We start from the raw sequence: 22,159 nt of genomic DNA, 5'->3' as shown, positions 1-22,159 counted from the left end.
TTAACTTACTCATTTAAGAAGAAAAACAAAGAGCCGGAATTATCTACTCGCGCGTGTTAAAAATATCCTTTTTACGTACCTCTTCCAGGGCCTCTCAAAATTACCCGTTATGTTTCTAAATATAACTTTTATGGTGATACCGGAAAATCGCAGAGCTGAAGTTTATTATGGTGCAAGATTCATTTAATACGTAAACAAATAAATGAAATATGCCCCGAAAACACTGATTTTCGGCCGACTTTATCTCCCAAACCAGTATATTTTTTAATTGTTTTTTATTTGATTTTCTTTTAAATGTACACGTGTAGTCTATAGCCGGGCAAGCCAAAGCCCGGACCCGCTTCGCGGGCCGGTCTTTGACTTCCCCGTATAAATATTTGGATTACTCTATAATAAAAACCACAGGTGTGGGATTGGTCACCCCCCCCCCCCCCCCACACACACACACACATATTCTTTTACCCACTCTTTATTTAACACTCCTACATTTCCAAAACAATGTAATCTGCAGTATTTTTCATTTGGAATATGTGTTGCAGGGTGAGAAAAATGTGCAGCCTGTGATACCGGGACACAAACACGTGACCTGACCCTTCGCATACATTTCCGCTGCTCTTCCGACTGCTTATACATCTTCTCCCTTAAATAGTGAACTGTTCTGAAACGTGACATATGTTTTGATAATTGATTATATGCTTTTCAATATCCTTCATACCCCACAAAAAAATCATTTAATCACTGAAAATTTCAGTCATGCATTTTTTACAAAGGAAGTGGCTAGCTGTACAGGCCTGTACGGCTAGCCAAAAGTTCTAGCTGTACGTGAGTCACATACGAGTTGCCAGGACACACTGTATTGTCTAGTAGTACGGCACTTTTCAAAATTATATGAAAGTTAAAAATGCATATATTTTTTTGTTTCTTTAAACATGTTAAACGAGGATTTTAACCAAGTCCCCACATTTTTCCTTGTGTGTTCACTTTCATAAATATGCTCCGCCATTTTGTAAAAAATAATATGAAAAAGGCAAAGCCTCAAAGCGAGCTCGATTTTCCTTTACCGTAAGATAGATTAAAATAATCGTTCATTTTTATTTTACATTTTCCGTTTTAAAATTGTCATTCGGTATTTTATACACTGCTTCCGTTTATTCTGGTTCCCCCTTTCTATTATGGTTCCTATATAAGTGCGCAGGACACCAATCTACGCTTCCATTTTCAATCAGAGTACATCGGCTTTTATCGTTATCTTGTAATTCGAAAAGTTGCTAAAATTCATAAAATAACATATGCATTTTCGACTTCCATATAATTTTGAAAAGTGCCGTACGGCTAGCCAATACTGTTTGTCCTGGCTAGCAGACATGACTCGCATACGGCTAGAACTTTTAGCTAGCCCTAGCGGCTGGTACGGCTTGCCACTTCCTTTTCCAAAACATTGCTGAAATTCCCATTGCCATGGGTATGGGTCATGTTCCCAAAATACTGGAAAAACAATCCTGGTATGCAACAAAATGTTTGCTAAAAAATGAGCAGCAAGTTGTATACCTTTAATCCTTTACTAAATATATATATGCAGTCGTGTCTAGTACATGACCCCTATTGATTTAAGGGTCAAAGGTCAGGGTCACAATGATCTTTAAACTTAAAATTGTGGTTTCTGGAGCATAAGTTCCATTTGGCCCGCAGTGTTCAAACTTCATAGGATGATTGTCAATATTAAGAAGAAGACCCTTATTAATTTTTTGTCACAAGGTCAAAGGTCAAGGTCACTATTACCTTTAAACTGAAAATAGTTTTCGCTCAATAACTTAAGTATTAATCAACCTACAGCTGTAACATTTTATAGGATGAACAGTCCAATACATGACCCCTTTTGATTTAAGGGTCATAAGGTCAAAGGTCAGGGTCACAATGATCTTTAAACTTAAAATTGTGGTTTCTGGAGCATAACTTAAGTTCCATTTGGCGTGCAGATGATTGTCTATATCGAATAAAAGAACCATATCTATATTGGGGTCACAAGGTCAAAATCAAATGACCTTAATATTTACTTTTCGGGCATATAATGCTCCGCCTAGCAGTGCTCTTGTTCAAAATTTAAACAATCGAAAGGGTTATAGAATATAGCATAGAATATAGAATAGAATAAAAGATCCATATCTATATTGGGGTCACAAGGTCAAATGTCAATATCAAATGACCTTAATATTTACTTTTCGGGCACATAATCCTTCGCCTAGCAGTGCTTTGTGCAAAATTTAAACAATCGAAAGGGTTAAAGAATATAGAATAGAATATTATAGAATAGAGTTTATTTCCAATTAATGGGTCACAATCATGACATATAAATCAACATCTTCATAATGAGCAAATAAATATATCATATAAAATAAGTGTATTAAAGTAAATAAAGTTTGATTCTGATTATTTTGAATATCTGAGACCCAATAATCCTGATCATTATATCTATTGTGAATGAGGTATCATTTTTTATTATTACTTTCTTTTTGTGTGGGGTATGAAGTAAATGGTATGAAAAGCATATATCAAATTTTAAAACCTATTCAGAATGAAATTTAAAAAATACTGCAGAGGTAGGAGGGTTGTAGAGTGGGTAAAAGGGGGGGGGGATGTTGTAGTGACCAATCAACACGCCAAACACCTGTGGTAAAAACAAGCAGCAGGAAATACCCAAATACACCCAAATATTGCCCAAATATCGCCCAAATGACTAAATACAGTACTAACTTTGAAAACCAGACCCAAAACCAAATCCTATGAGAACCAGACCATTTTAAAAGTCCCACATTTTCTCCCTTTATGTTCATTGAAAAAATTCCTCTGAAAACCAGAGCCTCTGAATTCCGAAAACGGGAAGATTTTCTATGGCTTCTAATGCTAAACATGCATAAAAAAATCCTCTGAAAACAGGACAGCAATTTTAAGTATCAACTTTCTGTGTACTTTAATGTAGATCTAAACATAATCTCAACAGGTGACATGTTCAATTGCCAGTTACTAGTCATCTCCTTTTATCTATGCTGGTGTAAAAACACTTTTGGTCAGTGTGTGTTATTTTCTTATTGTGAATTAAATTGTAGCTCTTTCATCAAATTTGTGTCTTTCCTTGTATAGATATGATTTTTCAAAAGTGTTTTAATGTATTATTTTTTAAAATATAAAATGTCTAAAAGAGTTTGGACTTTTGTTAAATGATTCCTGTTTTGCTGTAAATTTTGATCTTGAAGTTAACTTTGTTTGGATATCAATTATATGCAAAAATAGTAATACTAAATTTCATTAATTACATATTTCAAAGCCAATGAAAAGGTAATATGATATATTTCAGACAATGTGTTGTTAGCTCACCAGAGCCGAAGGCTAAGTGTGAGCTATTAGTATCAAAGGGGGATGCTTCGGCGTCCGAGGGCATTTACAGAATAATGAATGAAAAATTCAAAACTAAGAAATGAAAATTTTGCCTGTGTCTCCCTTTAAGCTAAAGCTTAAATTTCCCAGGTCATGGCATTTCTTAAAATTATTGTTTAAACATATTCTTTGCTTAAATTTAATATTAGGAAATATTGACATTCCAACCCTAAAAAGATGAGCGACTCAGGGCCATCATGTCCTTCTTGTTTTAATTTCTGATTTTCTGAATTATATTCATGGATTTACATAATAAAACTACTTAAGACATTTATTGCAAAAAGAAATTAAAAATGACTTAGACAAAGGGTTGAAACGTAAATACAAAATGATTGAATAAATTCATTGTTCAAACACATCATCATAATCATCAATAAATGTATAAAACCTCTAAAAACCAGACTTTTGGTCAAGTCTGGACAGGGCCCAGTTTTCAGTGTTTTTACTGTATAGATATTTTATACTTAAAAAATTCTGTTTTGATTATGAATACAATATAATATAATTTATATATTTTCACTAAAATATAACCAAACATACCCAAATATACAATTTCTTATCATTGGTGTTTGAACCGAAATATAACCTAGATAAATCTCAACTGCCCATTTCAATGGAATGAATTAAAGTTAAAGCCGTCTAAGTCATGTTATTTTATAAATAAATTGAAATTAGGCAAAGCCTATGAATGGGGAAGTCGGTAAAAAAATCTTTCATTTTTTCGTTTAAAGGTGTCATTCTATATTTCATGCACTGCTTCTGTTTTCACTTGGACACTCGATGGTTATTATTAATCTGAAAATTATTTATTATTATTAATCCCCCCCCCCCCCAATTATCATTGAGTTTCATTAGATATGGCGGCGCCAAACTAGAACTGACGCTGAAAATTTCATTGATTGGTATAGAATTCTATCTTCTTTAATTACTTTTTATTTGATTTTATTTTAGATATATTATATGTTAATTTGGTTTTGGAGTGATATATGTGGATATATTACCTGCTAAGATTTTATATCACCCTCGCCTAATGGCTCGGGTGATATAAATATATTTTATCTTGGCAGGTAATATATCCACATATATCACTCCAAAACCAAAATAATAATTTTATTACCCTTCCCCTGCCGAGTTTAGACGACTTTTTAAAAAATCATTGCTGTTTCAAATGAAACGTCGAAATAAGATTCCCTTTAGGGTACCTCTTCATCACAACATGAATCGTCACATAAATACATGACGTATTTTTCCCGTACCTAACGAATGTAAACAAGAGAAAAGGAGTAGTCTATTGAAAGCACTTTTTTTTGTAATTAATATCAAGCTTTCACAAGGTCATATTTGTTTTCAATACTGATGGGAATTTGTATCATTACTCTACTTTGGTAAATATTTATCATTTGACAGTTAAAAAGTGCTTGTAAATCGGAATTTACACCTCGTAAAATCGAACCGTACGCGCATCACCTCAGCGCATGTCATTTACAACGTTGGGTACCCAACGGGGAAATTTAGTGTTTATATTACCCGTCTGGCTCGGTTATATCAATTTCTTTCGGGTGATCAATATCCAATCAAAAAGGCGGAAAAATCTGGAAGGGTAATAAACACATATAGTCTAAAATCATAAGTTCTACCTGTACCAATCATGAATGGCTTTATAATTTACACACTAATCAACACAAAGTACATAATCTTGGCATGTTGCATAACTATCGTTTCCATTTGTCCCAAGTAAAATTATTGCCCTTTTTCAGCACTTTGAATATGGATAAGGTTAACTGGCAAGTTGGATGTTCTGGGTCATATTTTCCACATATTTGTACTTATCAATACAAAGTTCATGACATTGCCATGTTATTTAACTGTGCCATGTATTTTTCCCAGTTATTTCTCTTTTTTTCACTTTGTAAAATGGGCCTTGTATGGTTAACTAAAGATGGATTATCATTTTAATTTCTTATATTTCACATATTTTTCTGTCATTTGATTTTTCAAATATTTTTTTTACAAATGATGTCATTATCTGTTGTAAAGTAAAATACAGCATCGTCAAATATAATAGTCAAGTCGTTTTTATATATTTTCTCATTTCCCTTGATAAAAGCTTTTATCAGTTTTAATAATTTGATATTAATCCCTCTTCAAAAAAAAATATAGTTTACTGATGAATAATCAAATTTTTTAGAAAGACAAGTGACATCATGTATTTTTATTTTTTCTTAGTATTTAAAGTAGATATGAAGTCCCAGAAATACACTATATAATTTTTGAAAGTACAGGGATATTTTTTACTTATTTTATAGCTGATATTCGGTCATATTCCCAATTGAAAATAGACTTTTAATAGTATAATATTTCCCAATCCACAGTAAAAAATTCCCAATTGAAAGTTACTACTCAGGAGCCCATTCATGCCTGTAATAATGCAGAGATTGTCACACTAGGTGTTTCTTGACTAGTAAAGCTGGAAAGTTGTCATATGACCTCTATGTGTGGGTGCAACGTAAAATCCAACCTGAGAGATAATAAGTAAATAATTTTCAAATTATCTTCCTTTATGTGCTTATTGCTTCTTTTATGTGCTTTAATAATGCTTCTTCTATGTGCTTATTGCTCGAAAGTATTTCTATTGACACATACCAAAACTTCCCTTAGGTTGGGATGTTGGTAACTTTTTACAAATTCTTGTTCAATACCCAGCAGTTAAAAAACATGAAATTAAAATAGGATATTGTTTATTTTCAGTGAATCTGTAAATGATGCCACCCATTGGAAAGGTCGTAACAAGTCCTTGTTGCAGAACCACTGTAATTGACTTTATTAAAAGAGGTAGCTGTGCGTTTTTCAGTACAAGTAGATATAGAATGTATGATAAAACCCGCTACAGCCCGGATTACTACAGGTATAAGATGTCAATAAACAATAAGAGAAGTTTCCAAAATCATTTCATTCTCGGCCCAAATAAAATGAAGCGTTTGAAACGTTTACAGATGGAGTATGAAATTTTGAAAGCTACTGGAGAGCATGAGGTATGTTGATAATCCCATAACGTTTTGATCATTTTTAGCTCAACTATATGAAGGATATGGAGAGCTGTCCTACTGGCTCATGCGTCGACGTCCGCGTCCAGATTTCAGATTAAAGTTTTGATGCAGTAAAATATTTTTCACTATAACTTTATCATTTCTTAAGGGATGAACTTCATACTTCAAATATATATTCCTTATCATCAACCACATCTTAAGTGACAAGATGCATAACCCTAGAACCAATATTTTAAGATTTATCTCCCCTAAAACTTAGAATTGTCCTTAAAAAATACTATATTTTACTGTTACTTCTTTATTTCTTAAGGGATGAACTTCATACTTCAAATATATGTTCCTTATCATCAACCACATCTTATGTTACAAGGTTCATAACTCTAGCATCAATATTTTCAGATTTATCTCCCCTTGAACTTAGAATTTTCCTAAAAAATATTATTTTTTACTGTTACTTATTTATTTCAAAAGGGATCAATTTCATACTTCAAATATATGTATCATATCATTAACCACATTAATGTGACAAGAGGTTCATAACTCTAGCACCAATATTGCAAGAATTATCTCCCCATAAACTTAGTTTTTTTTACTAGAATAATGTTATTTTTTTGCTATTTTTAACTTATTAGTTTTAAAGGTATCTACCTCGAACTTCAAATCATCAATTACATTTTAAGTGACAAGGTTCATAACTCTTGAAGCAATATTTACAGATTTATCTCTCTTTGAATTTAGGATTTTCTTTAAGAAATATTATAACTTCTTTACTTTTTAAGGTATCTACAGTAACTTAAAACTTTAAATATATATTTCTTATCATTACACACATGTTGTGTGACAAGGTTCATAACTCTAGCATGTCTATTTCTAGAATTATTCCCCTTGATCTTGGAATTTGTGTGAACAAAGTTATTTTTTTTACCATATCTTAATACATAATTATATACATAATTGATTTTTTTTTTTTCATAGTTTTGTCTTCCTTACTGCGTCCAGTATTTTATTCAGTCCAGCTTCGCTGTTTTCTGTGACATCTCTTGCTCACTTGTCAAACATATTGCTCTGCAAGGTTTGCTTTGTTGTTTTCTATTGTATTTGACAATTCACAAAAGAGTACTATATTTAAGTATGTCATTTTTAGATAAATTGTTTCATATAATTGTCCAATCAAAAGAATTAATTTGCCAGCAATATAAAGGCCATTAAGTCCCTCTTGTTGAAAAATCATGATGGAGCATTCTGTTTCAGTTATATACAAATAGGCATGATAAATATGTCATTTCATAATTATAAGTGCAAACTCATTATTGTAAATTTGACATCATTTTCACACACACACATTAATACATTATTTACTTGGCAAGTTAATGAATAATTAATAATATGAGCTGCGTCACATCAAAATCAACATAATGGGTTTGCGACCTCCGCGCAGTCTGATCAGGATCCATGCTGTTAATTCGCTATCAGTTTCTCTACTTGTAATAGGGTTTGTAAGAAAACAGCATGGATCCGGATGCGCAGGCTGGTCTGGATCCATGCTGGTCGCAAACCCATTATGTTGGTTTTGACGTGACACGACTCATATGTCTTGATCTGATATCTGATGTCACATGATCTTTAAACTTGGTTTATGTCAAGAATACTTCCAGAGGTGTGTGTGATACATGTTAAATTATTTATTTCAGGTACCATATGAAATGAATACTTACTTGTGGAGAGACATTGTACTATCACCATCTAAAGACCAGAGGATGCTTCTTTATAAAGATATCTTGTCCGAACAGAAAGACTTATATGTCATGGAGATAAGAATGTCTGAAATAGAAGTTGAAATGTTATCTTACATCAATGCAATAGAACAGAATGGATATACAGACAAGTCTATGTTGCTTGTTGATGACAACTGCGTCAGAAATAGGCAACATATTCAAGATATAAGTACAGATATGTGTAATTACAATTTAAGTCAAGATCTTGTTATTGACTTTGGAGTTTCAAATAGGAATCTTGAACAAAATATGCCTAGGAAATTAGACGATTTACGACTTACTTTGGAAATGAATAGAAGACATGTACAGTCTTTTAAAATCCATATTGCAAACTGTGGTCAGGTGGAAAAATGTGATGAAGACTCAAAAATTGTTTTTGATAACATAATGAAAGATTTTCCACTTGTGTCATATCATGACGGCCATATCTTCAATGAATTTAAAAAAGACAGACTTGTGTTTTTTACTCCGTGGGTAAAAGATGATATTAAGGAGATCAATGATTGTGTTCCTGTATTACTTCTGGAGAATCAAATGTATACTAACGATTATGATGCTTATAATGCTGTTTTAAACTCGCGTGGTATTAATAAAGCCAGACTTCCAGTAAATCATTATGTAAGGTATGTTAAAGGTTTTTACATGAACTAGCTTTTAAGCTCACTAGAACCAAAGTTTTAGGCTGAGTTATTAGTGTGGTGGTGGGGGAGGGGGGGGGGTACTCTGGAATACCATGATGATTCTTGGTCATCTTAGTGTATGAAACTTCTGCTCAAATTAACTTTATGGTCAAACAGAATCAGATGTTTTCCTTGACCTTGAAATTAATGAATTTTGCTATAATTATGGATAGGTTCAATTCATACTACTAAACAAAATAACACAATTAACTTTAGCAACTCAAGTTGACCTTGATCTTCAAATGCCCTTAACCAAATTGTTAAATTTTGCTAAAATTGGCCATAATTTTTGTTATTAGTAGAATGCATTTGATTGATATTGGACATTTAAACACTGTCATGTTGAGATTTATCTCAACCTGTAAGAATAAAATAATAACTTTTCATAAAATGGGTCAAAACTTATTTATAATTATTTCATTTTTTTGTGCTTGGACATAACAAGCTTTTGATTATTAATTTTAAACAGGTAGAATTGGATTTAACTTTAACCTTAATAATGCTGTTTACCTCTATAGTTATTGTTTTTCTAAATATAGCCATACCTTTTTATTTATTAATGAATGGATTTGAAGATTGCTTGGACAAACCAACACTTATCATACATTTCTCAAGCTAAGACTTGGACCTTAAAATGACTATGACAGTTAGTCCAAAATCATTAAATTTTTCAAAAATTGCCATTATTGTGTTATTAATTGACTGGTTTGATTTAAATGTAGACTAACAAATAAAACCATCAAAGTGAAGCAATTTGAGTATGACATTGACCAATAAATGACCCTAACCTTTATAGTCAATTTATTAAATGAAATTATCATAAATTTGATTCATATTTTGACATAACAACACTTTGGACAAAGTCTTTATATAAAGAATAACCTTGACTTTAAACTTTCCTTGACCGTCAAGGACAAATATGAAAATTTCTTTGAGTTCTCTAAGTAACTAATGCACAAATATAATTGACATTTTCACCAAATGACATGTTAGACAACATATTATACTGCCTGAAGTGAATACAATTTTAAACTTTAAATTAATTATCTTCAAGGTCCTATTAGCTAATGTCTGTATGAACAAAAAGTAGAGCTATGATAACCGCTGCATTGTCATTATCTTGACATGGTGCAGTTGTTACACAAGGGGCATATTTCTGAAAGCAATATTTTTGGAGTTATGTCCTTTTTACTTAGATTATGTTTGTCAAAAGTGGAAATATTTTAACAAACAAACATTAACACTGCATATTGCACTCTTGTTTATTTGTGAAATTTGCTGTTTTTGGTTCATTCTTGGACAGAACAACATTCAGGACAAAACTTTAAAAATTGAGTTGTTCAAAATATGACCTTGATCTTTGACAGACCTTCACTCATAAAGGCCTCTATCAGTGTTTTTGCATTTGAATTTATGAAAAAGTAAGGTTTGGCTCCTGTTTGTTTTGGCTCTTGTTTTATTTGAGAGGGTATTTCTCACATTAGGTTATAAAGTTCTAGATTACTCTTTACTGTAAGGCAAGGTGAGGTATCTAATGCCTACACTCTTCAATTTAAACACTTGGGGTATATGATTTACCCAAAACACATTTTCAATGAAAAGTTTCTCAGGTTTGGTAGGTTTTCTTTGTACATGCATTTATATAGTAAAAGCTTAAGATACACTCTTGAAATAACAAATCTAGGCCTTAGATATGTGACATGAAACTTTGTCTCTTGGGCCTCAAGCTTGTACATGTACAGCCCTTAGGTCAATATTGGCTCTGTCCTGTTGTTATGGGTTTTAATTATAACATATGAATATTGTAAGATCTTCTTTAAAAAATCCTCTCGACATAAACTCACAAGGCCCTGCTACATTGAAATTTGCCCTCACATATTGTATGGATACAGGGACCCCTTCTCAGTGCCTTGGGATATATACCATTTCAGCCCGATGTTGGGTTCCAAATGTCGAAATAAATGTACCGCCTGACTGGTGCTTAAACCAGGGACCCTCAGAATGCTTTACCTTGGTTCAACTGACTGCTTTACCTTGGTTCAACTGACCGCTTACACATTTTCCTCCCAAATTAGTGGACAGTTCAATAGTGTGACAATTTGCCAATTTAAATGAGGTTCAATTTTAAGATAAAATAGTTAGCATATGAGGCAATACTTCATGCACAATTAGTACTGAACAGAAGTAAAGTGACATACTTAGAGGTCAAATTTTAGACTCGAGCATTTTGTCAAGACTAAAGTAAATGCTACCTTAGAGGAGGAGTTGCCTTCTTATTTCTATTTTTATATTTTCCTATATTTAGGCCATGAAAATCCTATATTTTAATTACATTCCTATATTTTTGTGATAGGAAATGAGTGGACATCCTGTATAATACACATATAAAATGATAAATATTTTCAAAACTTCTGTTTTCTACTATTGCTAAATTGCATTAATATACAATGCACCTCTGTTGTTTGTACAACAGTACTTAATTCAGAATAAACTAACACTCTCTAAGAGAAATGTCTCACATCAAATACATGAACAATAATTTTGTCTCTCAAAGATTGTACTTGGTTTTACTGTATATTAAATTCACTACCTTCTGCTATTATTGAAACTTTAAAACAAATTGCTGTATTCAAGATTATATGTGTTTGTTTTAAAAATGTTTCTATATATCTGATCAAATAGTTAATATATCTTAATATTTATTAATTTGTTTGCAGGTTTTTAGGAGCCCACAATAACTATTTTTTCTCAGTGGTAGAAAATATTGGAGTGTTACAGGATATGAACATACATCATGACTGGCAAAAAGCAACCATAGACAACATGTTATTACCCAGCTATAAGTATGAAATTAAAAAGGATGAAATGAAACCTACCGGTACATACAGAAAGAATAACATAGACACTATTTATGATATATTAGAATCAATACAAAGTAAAAACTGAATAAATCCAACCTCATTATTATGACTGACTCCACACTGTTCAATGGCAGATTTAACATTTGTAATGTTGTAAAAACTTTAACCATGAGCATTGTTTTATTTCTAATTTATTCAATATTTTGTAACTTACTTTCAGTGTTAGTGGTACTCTAATTTCATGCTTCAGCATCTTAAAGTGAATTGGTCTACAATGGGCAAATTTTCAATAAGTATCTCAAATGTTAATAAAAACAATAGAAATGTATCAATTGGATTATGCTTATAAAATATTTCTATTATAATATTGACAGATGTGCTAAAGGCATTATACTCAACATCACTAATTTCGTGTCATCACTTTTTTCACAATAATGGCACATTTCCATGTAAACAGGGCCCAAAAATAACCCTACCTTTTCTTGGAGAGCATTTTTCCCTAACAACACAATTACACAATGTATTGTTTTAGGACTAGTGTTGAGAGATGGTCAAAATTGACATATTATAGTTATACCCCTAAACAACAAAGTTTTTGTGTTAAAATTTAAAATCTGTAGATTTTTACTTGAAATAGAACTGCATTTTACTCATTTCTATGATCTACTGACTACATCTTCACCATTAAATATGGGAAACCAGGTTTTCAACGAAAACTGGTTATTGTAATGCCGAAGTTGGAAGGCGGGCTAGCAGGCGTCAACATTTGATTTTTGCTCAGTAACTTTAGTTTACTTTGGCCTTTTGACACCAAACTTGGTGTGTTGGTAGCTTATAGTAAAAGGCAGCATGGGATTGCTAGCCCAGGTGTCGGTGATGAATGTCAAGGTCACTGTTACTAAAAATAGAAATTTAGTTTCCACTCAAACTCGAGTTTGTTTTGGCCTATTGACACCAAACTTGGTGTATGGATAGCTTATATCAAGAGGCTACTTCGGATAACTACCCAGGTGACAATGATTAAGGTCAAGGTCACTTAATTGCTAAAAATAGAATTCAATTTTTGCTCAATAACTTGAGTTAGTTGTGACCTATTGACAGCAAATTTGGTGTGTTGGTAGCTTATATCAGGAGGCAACTTGGGATTGCTACCCAGTGAGATGTCTTTGATCAAGGTCAATGTTGCTTAAAATAGAAATTCAATTTCCCCTCCTTAACTTAGTTTACTTTGGCCTATTGACACCAAACTTGGTGTATGGATAGCTTATATCAAGAGGCTACTGGGGATAACTACCAAGGTGACTATGATTAAGGTCAAGGTCACTTGATTGCTAAAAATAGAAATTCAGTTTTTGCTCAATAACTTGAGTTTGCTTAGACCTATTGACACCTAATTTAGTATGTGGGTAGCTTATATCAAGAAGCGACTTGGGATTGCTACCCAGATGTCTGTGAACAAGGTCACTGTTGCTTAAAAAAGAAATTCAGTTTTTACATTATAACTTGAGTTTGCTTCACCAAACTTGCTGTGTGGCAGCTTTGGATTGCCACTTAGATATCTGGGAGCACTAGGTCAAGGTCATTTGCTTACAATAGAATATTCAGCTTCTTAACTCAATAACTTCAGTGCACTTTTACCTTTTTATTGCTGTCACATCAAAACTTGGTCGTTGAAAACCTGGTTTAATTGTGGTGCATCTTGTTTTGATTGAAATGTTGTAACATTTCTTCGAGTCATTCAGTCAGTTACAGCAGATGACAATTTTTTATGCTGAAAGTTCATTGTTTTCCTTCTTGTTTTGAAGTGTTATGTACCATGAACTAAAAGGAGCAAGGTATACATGTATATGATAAATATCAATATTTATTTTTTGCTATATATGCTAGTAGATATGTTTTATTTGATCATGTATCTCACACTCACAACATACATATATAATTCTTTTGTAGTTTGCCACATATGATCCTCAATACTATCAACATTACCATAGGACCAGTTCACTTTAATATGTTCTTAATAAAAAAAATTATTCACTTCTAGCTTACAGAACATCGGTGGTTCTACTCGGTACCAGTGTTTGTGCCTGAAATATGTACAGAGGGGTATCTGACATCTTCCTCCACCAGTAAAGCTGGAAAGTCGCCATATGACATATACTGGGTAGGTGCTATGTAAAACCCAAACAAATAAACAAATAGCCTGAACATATTAAGACATAATATGTCAGTCATATAAGTTGACACTGACTCTGTGGCCCTTGAGTTTCATAACTTTGTTGAAAATGCAGCTTTCTATACACCTGTTTGAAAAGCATTTGCTGTCAAATTTTGTATAATCAATGGAATTATTTCTATTGCTGGACTTATAGCTGGACTGTTCAGAGCTGGTATTCTCTATAATTATCTTACATGATGGACACACATCCCATAACTCCGAGTTACCTGTTCAGAGAGTAATGCCCCTTATCTTACTGTTGTGCAGTGTGAATTGACTTAAGCATGCTGCGTTCATAATCTGATAAATTAGGTCTGTTGAACAGGAACACTGGTATTCTTAGTAAATGTATAAGGTATAATGATAAGTTCATACAAAACTAGCAACATGTTACAGTATATGGAGTGTCAGCGTTTCCATTATTTACTAAATTTCAGAATGTACAATTTGTTTTTGAAAAACAATTCAAACTGTTACCCTTTTATATGTATTTTTATAGATTTTATTAGTCTTTCTTTTCTTTTCATTTTTTCATAAGTCCAAAATGCTATAAAATATTCTAAACCAATAAATAGTGACAATTTCCAATTTATTAAATTTTGCAAACTTTTGTAAATTGAATTCTGCAATCTTTTGTAAATAAAATATATATTTCAAATAACTTTCTTGTTTCATTGAAACCCTCAATACACTGTGTAATGATATCCACTTACATTGTTTGCAATGCCATTTTGTCATGCTACTATTTTATGTTATTTGTCTGAACCCTGATATAGCCTTTGACTCAATAAACTTGTAAACTAAACTTGTAAACTTGATAATACAACTATTTTCCCAACTGCCAGACTGTCTGTCAGGCCATCTGTCTTTCTGTCCGTCTCTAAAAACTGTATATTGAGATCAATTTTAAAGTACTTTCCAACAAATAAGCTTTAACTAAACAAAGTTGAGGCACAAGTTATTCATATTCATCCTAAGAAAATTTGATCTTTGATTATATGTTGTTTCAACATAATTTCCTTTATAGGCAGGGAATCTTAACATAATACTTTAGGTGTGTCACGTTTATCCGTTTAAAGTGGTACAGTTGGTTTTTAGCTAAAAACTGGTACTGGTTAGTATTTGACAAAGTGTGAAAAAGCTTTAGATTGATTCTATTTATTACCTTAGTTTTTTTATAACAACATATGACAATTGTTTGTGTTTTAGTTGTACTCAACAATGTATTTTTCACGATCTGATCAAATACGATCAACCATAGCGGAAAATGGTTACTCCATTATTTGGATATGTATTGTAATCATTTTGAGTACAAAAAATACAAACAAAATAGCATATCTTGTCATAAAGAAACAAAGTTAATGTTGAACACCTAAGTATTTTATTAATATTGTCGGTTAAACATTTATCATGGTTATTACATCACTGTTTAAATGGTTAGCATTCTTTCTAACCGTGACACCCCTACATTACTTACTATGATACAGCCAAAGTAAAAACTCAAATGTCCATTCATGTCATCTACAATGGCATAATGGAATGGCCATGCCCCTTCAGAGTGTAGCTGGCAATTATTTCTTGTGGGGCTTACACCAGTAGGGGACTCTTGAATTGCTTGCAATACATTGATAATAAATGCTTGTTTAATTAAACTGATTCTTCTGAAGAAACTTGCTTCTAAATTATATTGGTTATACTGTAGGTTTATTTGCATGATAAGAGATGAAACAAAAAATATGTTCTTCTTGGCAATGTTTATTTTTGAAAAAGATAAAAACCATGAGATACACTTCGTACATAAAAACATGAATTATTTAAATAGAAAAAAAATGTGTAAGTTTGATCAGTCTAAACCTAACAACATAATCACATTGGGAACTCTTGCCAGAATTTACAATAAAACAAGATTCCTTATTTAACTAAATACACCTCATTACATATATCTAAGGACTTATCATGTTCACAGAACATATATTGGTTTGTACATAAGGTTTATTAAAACAGATCTGACTTTACGATATATATCATATAGTTGGATAATTTTACATTAGGATGTGTAATGATATTTCTTTTAATATTTGGACAACACATCATAAACCATGGCAACACAGGATTTTAGCAACCGTCTATACCTGCCTTTTTTTAAAAAAAGACATTTCTAGTAGAACATAGAGTGACCCCAATTTTCTTTTCATCAATTTGTTTCATTTATGATTGATTTTTATAATATTTAAGAAAATTATCTTCACTAGTTGAAATTTTTCTTCCTTGCCTGTGCATAAAAACTTTGAAGTATAACCAAATTTTTCTATAAGGATTACAATATCTAAGAAGTAAAAATGAGCAGACGGCAAAGAGCAAAGTCTAACCCATAAACTGCTGAAATTTATAAATGGATTTGGTCATTAGGGGAAATCAATATTAAAATTTAATAATAGCCAGTCAACAGCATAGATCATGGTCAGACTAAGTGGGCATGCTCAGGCTGACCTAGCCTTATGAAGGTGGCAAAGATAATCTTTTCTTTCAGTTCCAGCAGGGGCTAAGTTCACAATAGTGCAGACTGACCTGGCTGCATTACACAGGTCTATAGTTATTGGATACAGCCTGGCCTGGCTATATTCTGGTATAACACATGTCTTTCATTGTCATTTTGGATAATAGGCTGGCCTGGCTATCATTACTGGATAATAGGCTGGCCTGGCTATCATTACTGGATAATAGGCTGGCCTGGCTATCATTACTGGATAATAGGCTGGCCTGGCTATCATTACTGGATAATAGGCTGGCCTGGCTATCATTACTGGATACAGGCTATCTATAAACTGCTACTTAACAGACCTGTCATTATCATTACTGGATACAGGCTGGCCTGACTTAATCCTGGTTTTACAAAGGCCATTCCATTAACATTACTGTCATGAATATTTCAGATAAATATAGAACATAGAAATAATCAAACATATCTGAAAAATTATGGAACATCAAAATGTAAGTTACATACATGTTTATGTTTAAATTCTGAAATAGTTTAATAAAAACATTACCTCTCATAAAGGTACCTTATAAAATATATCTATATTTGTGACTAGTTCTTCTTTCTAAAGCAAACAACAACAAAAATGCTTTGAAAAAGTGTATATTTTCTATAATTCAAAATTATTGTTTGAAATATGTATGAAACTTGTCAAAAACAATAACATAACATGTTAAAATTTCATAAAAAAAACAGTTTGGATTTCATACTTGAAGGATACAATTATGTAATATAACAGAAAAACTGATGTATGGACATAAGTTAAAGTGTATAAAGCCATATATCTGATGCAAAAGTAATTGTTGGATTCTAAAAAAGAATACTTCCAAAATGTTTGTATGAAATGAAAATGGCAATTATAATTGCCTTAAAGCGAGTGGCGCATGCACAAAGTCTTTGCTAAACAGATGAAACCCTACTTAAAATAGCAAAATAATATTTTGTTCCGGAACATTTTATTCTGTTTACATACATTATTCATGTGCGTTAAATAACAGACATTCTATGTCACAACTTTTCCAGGTATCAACCATATAATAATGGAACCAATATAATTTTACTGTTGTATAAATTTTATAAAATATTTCATAAGATAAAGATTCATACCTTTTAATAATATGGGGGGGGGGGAACTAAATTTTACATTTTTTATTAGTTTTCGTGCTTTAAGGAGTAATAAAATAATGAAATTCAGGGTGAAAACTTAAATCACTACAGATTCTCAATAATTCTTTTAGAGGTTCATATAAATTTCCTTAATAATTTCTCCTTTAAGTAGACCTTGAAACAGAAGAAAAATTATTTTAACACTTTTCAGTGAACCCCAAAGATTACTTCACATCAACTTTGGTACAAGTTAAAACAAACTTAGACCCGTTAGATTTGTTCTTACAAAAAAGATATCACATCTTCAACACAACTGTCAAATCAGTAAAACCACATAAACAACTTATTACCAACACAAACAGTATAGGCTTCCATCAATATTGTATTAAAATATTTTACATTCTAAACTTCATTTATTTAAACAAATTTATTTCATTAATATTAATATTAGTATTACTGTAAGAATATTGTGAAGACAAAAGTAACATGTAAAATACTCTACAACAATCTAAACACAACAATAAGATATATCACAAAGTACAGAAAATAAATAATGGAAAATAATACTATAATACAGTAATATGATATACCATAAATATATACAAGCTGTATAAAGGATTGTAGTATCTTTATATCTCCCTGAATTCTCTACAAAAATCTAATATTCTTACAAGCAAGCAACACCAGAAATATATATAAACATTTTGTACTTTAGACTGATACATAAATATATAATGTATTAGTGTAAAAAAAAAACAATATTAGACATGGATTATTATTAATAACTCAGATCTTAACTTAAGAGAAGTTATTCATTTGGCTGAATAAAAAAAATAACTAACCAGAATTCAAAAGAGTATTCTAACTTTACATAACAAATATATATGTATTTACACTAGTAATGCTCAGTGTAGGCAGATGGCTAAGTATATATTTACAATAGAAAACTCTTTTACTTTTACTGAAATCAAAGTGGTTTCTTTTTGTTGTAAACATTATATTTCATCACAGAATTTCACCAGAAAAAAAGACCTGATGATGCTTGACATTAAAACTGATAAACTGTAAAATCATGAAAATCTATTGCTAGAACAATCTTTTTACCTTCCTGTTTCCTTTAACCTGGGGTTTATTATATGTAGTGGATATAATACTGTTGTTATTATCTAACCTATACCCTAATGATTTTGTCCTACTTTGACAGGATTTCAAGATCAAGATACTAACATTAAACAGATGACACAATAGGGCCTGCGTCCAAGGTTATAAAGAATTTTTCTGAGCTCAAACTCAGATCTCTGGTATTTGATTGGTCAGAAACCAGAACAGAATGTATATTGACCAATGAAAATCCTGAGATTCAAGACAAAACTCATAAAAGAGTTTTATAACCTAAAGCCCTGGTCAGATCTACTGAGCTATAGTCACAGTTTACCACTATTTTCACTTGTATGTATTTTGTCCTTATTAGCAAATATTCCAAGAATGAGTACAATATCTTTTATAGCTTTCAAAATTGTTTATCAAATTACCAATAAAAAAAAAGTTAAAAAGGGGCATAACTCCAAAAAATAATGCCCTTTGTTTTACAGCTGCATCTTGACATGCTTAGCAGGCATTCCAAGTTTTGTGCTGATACCTTTAATAGTTTTCAAATACTACTTTAAAAGCAATTTTAACAAAAATTCTAAGTTGAAAAGGGGAACAACTTTCACAATAATGCCCCTTGACAAATACAACATGATCATGTCATAAAAAACAAGTATGGCAAATTTCATGTTGTAATCTCTTTAAATATTTGAGTAAAGGCCTACATTAAAGTTTGTGCACAATCACGACACTGGCACAGAGATCATAACAGCTGGCCGTCAGACAAGACAAAAACTGAAAATGAGCAGTAAATTAAAAGTAGATAAAATCCAATACACTGTACAACAGTTCTTACTGTTTTATCAGTACTGTTAATAATATGTTGTTCAGTTAAAAATATTTGACCTTTAAATTTAAGACCCAGTTAGAAAATGTAGTTGGTTTTTCTGAATAATTTTATCATCCTCTCTTTAAGAATTATATAAATAACGATATTCGGTATTCTGAAAAACCGAAACAAAGGCAGGGATTGGGGTTTATACTTAAAGACAGCTTTAAGGGGTAGAATTACTTGCATATGGGGTTATTTGAGATCACTTTCATATTGGATAATAAAAATTATTATGATAATATGAATTTGAACATTTTCTCCCATATAGAGCACCTTTAAACTGGCAAGCATATGACTTAGATATTTTTAAATCAATTAATTATTAAATATAGCATAGATACATGGATATATGCAAAAGCTAGTGAAAATTAATGAAACAGCATATTAAACAAAATAGGAAAGCTAATACTAGTTGTAATGCATAATAATTACACATGTAAACAAGAGGGCCATGATGGCCCTGAGGTCGCTCACCTGTATATAGCCCCCCCCCCCCCGGGCCAATTTTTACCCACGGGCTTTTATTTGTTTATTTGAACAGACTTGGTAGACACCCATAAGAAGATGTTTCATGCTAAACATCTAAGTTCTAGCTCATTGAGTTTTTTAAAAGAAGATTTTATAAGTTTTTACTATACACATATAGTTAAAAACAATGACACCCCTGGGGCAGGGCCAGTTTTGACCCCCGGGCTTTAATTTGTAGATATCTACTTATAGATGTTTCATGCTTAATATCTAAACTAAAGCTATTTGGGTTTTTTCAAAGAAGATTTTTAAGTTTTTGCTATACACATATAAGGAAAATCAATGACCCCCGGGGCGGGGCCAGTTTTGACCCCAGGGCTTTTATTTGAACATACTTGGTAGACACCAATTAGATCATGTTTCATGCTAAATATCTTCGCTCTAGCTCTTTGGGTTCTTTAAAAGAAGATTTTTTAAGTTTTTACTATATGCATAATTATAGGGAAAATCAATGACCCCCTGGGGCGGGGCCAATTTTGACCCCAGGGCTTTTATTTGAACAAACTTGGTAGACATTCACAAGAAGATGTTTCATGCCAAATATCTAAGCTCTAGCTCTTACTGTTCTTTAAAAGAAGATTTTTTAAGTTTTTACTATATGCATATAGGGAAAATCAATGACCCCCTGGGGCGGGGCCAATTTTGACCCTAGGGCTTTTATTTGAACAAACTTGGTAGACACTCTTTAGAAGATGTTTCATGCCAAATATCTAAGCTCTAGCTCTTACAGTTCTTTAAAAGAAGATATTTAAAGATTTTTCTTTCGGTTGCCATGGCAACCAGAGTTCTGCATGGAATTAAATTCTTTGAACAATTTTTAAAGGTGACCACCAAAGGAACATTCCTGTGAAGTTTGGATGAAATTGGCTCAGTGGTTTATGAGGAGATGTCATTTAAAGCAAAAGTTTACGGACGGACGACGGGACGAAAAGCAATCACAAAAGCTCACCCTGTCACTTTGTGACAGGTGAGCTAAAAAACAACAATACAGTAAATAAATAAAATAATAGAATGGATTAAATAAATTGTAAAAAAAATCTTTGGTAAGGATTTATAAGAATGAGATAAAAACAATCAAGTTAAATTAAAGCTAAGATACACATCTATATGTTCATTGTAACATGTAAGTTAAGACACAACAAGGACACACTAAATCCTCCACTTTTACTATCCAGCTATATCCTTTCCGTGACAGTAACGTATTTAAATGTATTGTTTTTTCGTTTCTCCAAAAGCCGACCCTATTTTACGAAAGAACACCCAAAACGTTATAAAACGTGTCAAAATTTTCTATTCTCAAAACCGGATGTTGTTTTGTCGTAGGAAACCCGGCAATATTTTCATCACATTATTTTGCATTAGCTACTTTAAAAACATTTTCAAAAGATGGTAAATAAAATAAATGTTTTAAGAAACAAGTTTTTTTTAAAAGTACTATGTCATTTTTATAAAATCAGTTTAAGAGTGTCACTGATCGTTTATTAATCATATTATTGGACAATAAAATTGGTAATTTAGTTCAAATCAATTTTAGGTAAAGTAAGCTACAAATACCAACTTATTTCAACCATGCGTTTTTCCATTTAACTAATAACAAGGGTGCCATAGTCACAAAATACGCCCGTTTACGAAAGCTTTAGATGGAGATGGGGGCATTATGGATAAGTGTTATCTAGCAAGCAAGTTTTTATCCTTGGCACTGTGTTGTTAAATGAACCTTAAAACAAATCAGTAGGGAAGATAAAAAGTACATGTAATTGTAATTTAATAACTAAAAAATTCTGATTTAAGATTTTATTCTAGGGAAATACATTTCATTACAATTCTTAATCTTTGAATGAGCTGAACTGATATTTACTTGAAAATTAAAATATAATTAAATTTCTATGAGAAAGTATTTACATTTGATAAGGTAATTACTGTATGATCTTTATGAACAAATACCAAGTCTACAGAACACCATAGTTATCACAGTTAAGAATCTTGACCAATGAATG

At 31.7% G+C, this 22,159-nt stretch overlaps 1 protein-coding gene across 1 annotated transcript; it reads left to right on the top strand.

Moving 5' to 3' along the window:
- The first annotated feature begins 6,204 nt into the window (after positions 1-6,204).
- Positions 6,205-14,671, top strand: LOC132714099 (uncharacterized). The gene is made up of 3 exons (XM_060696849.1): positions 6,205-6,464; positions 8,171-8,877; positions 11,652-14,671. Exons 1-3 carry the CDS (start codon positions 6,300-6,302, stop codon positions 11,878-11,880), a joined length of 1,101 nt encoding a protein of 366 aa, XP_060552832.1. The 5' UTR covers positions 6,205-6,299; the 3' UTR covers positions 11,881-14,671.
- The last annotated feature ends 7,488 nt before the right edge of the window (positions 14,672-22,159 follow it).

The sequence above is a fragment of the Ruditapes philippinarum genome, unplaced genomic scaffold (assembly GCF_026571515.1).
Source record: "Ruditapes philippinarum isolate M1 unplaced genomic scaffold, ASM2657151v2 ctg2778_1_1_1_1, whole genome shotgun sequence".
NCBI lineage: Eukaryota > Metazoa > Mollusca > Bivalvia > Venerida > Veneridae > Ruditapes > Ruditapes philippinarum.
Note: the sequence above shows the minus strand (reverse complement) of the source record. Positions and strands in the feature narration are given on the sequence as shown.

Bases quoted from the DNA above. Each gene is read 5' to 3' on its own strand.
- LOC132714099 (XM_060696849.1), top strand. From the start codon at position 6,300: ATGTATGATAAAACCCGCTACAGCCCGGATTACTACAGGTATAAGATG. The intron at 6,465-8,170 runs GTATGTTGATAA...TATTTATTTCAG, and splicing joins AAGCTACTGGAGAGCATGAG to GTACCATATGAAATGAATAC. The intron at 8,878-11,651 runs GTATGTTAAAGG...ATTTGTTTGCAG, and splicing joins CCAGTAAATCATTATGTAAG to GTTTTTAGGAGCCCACAATA.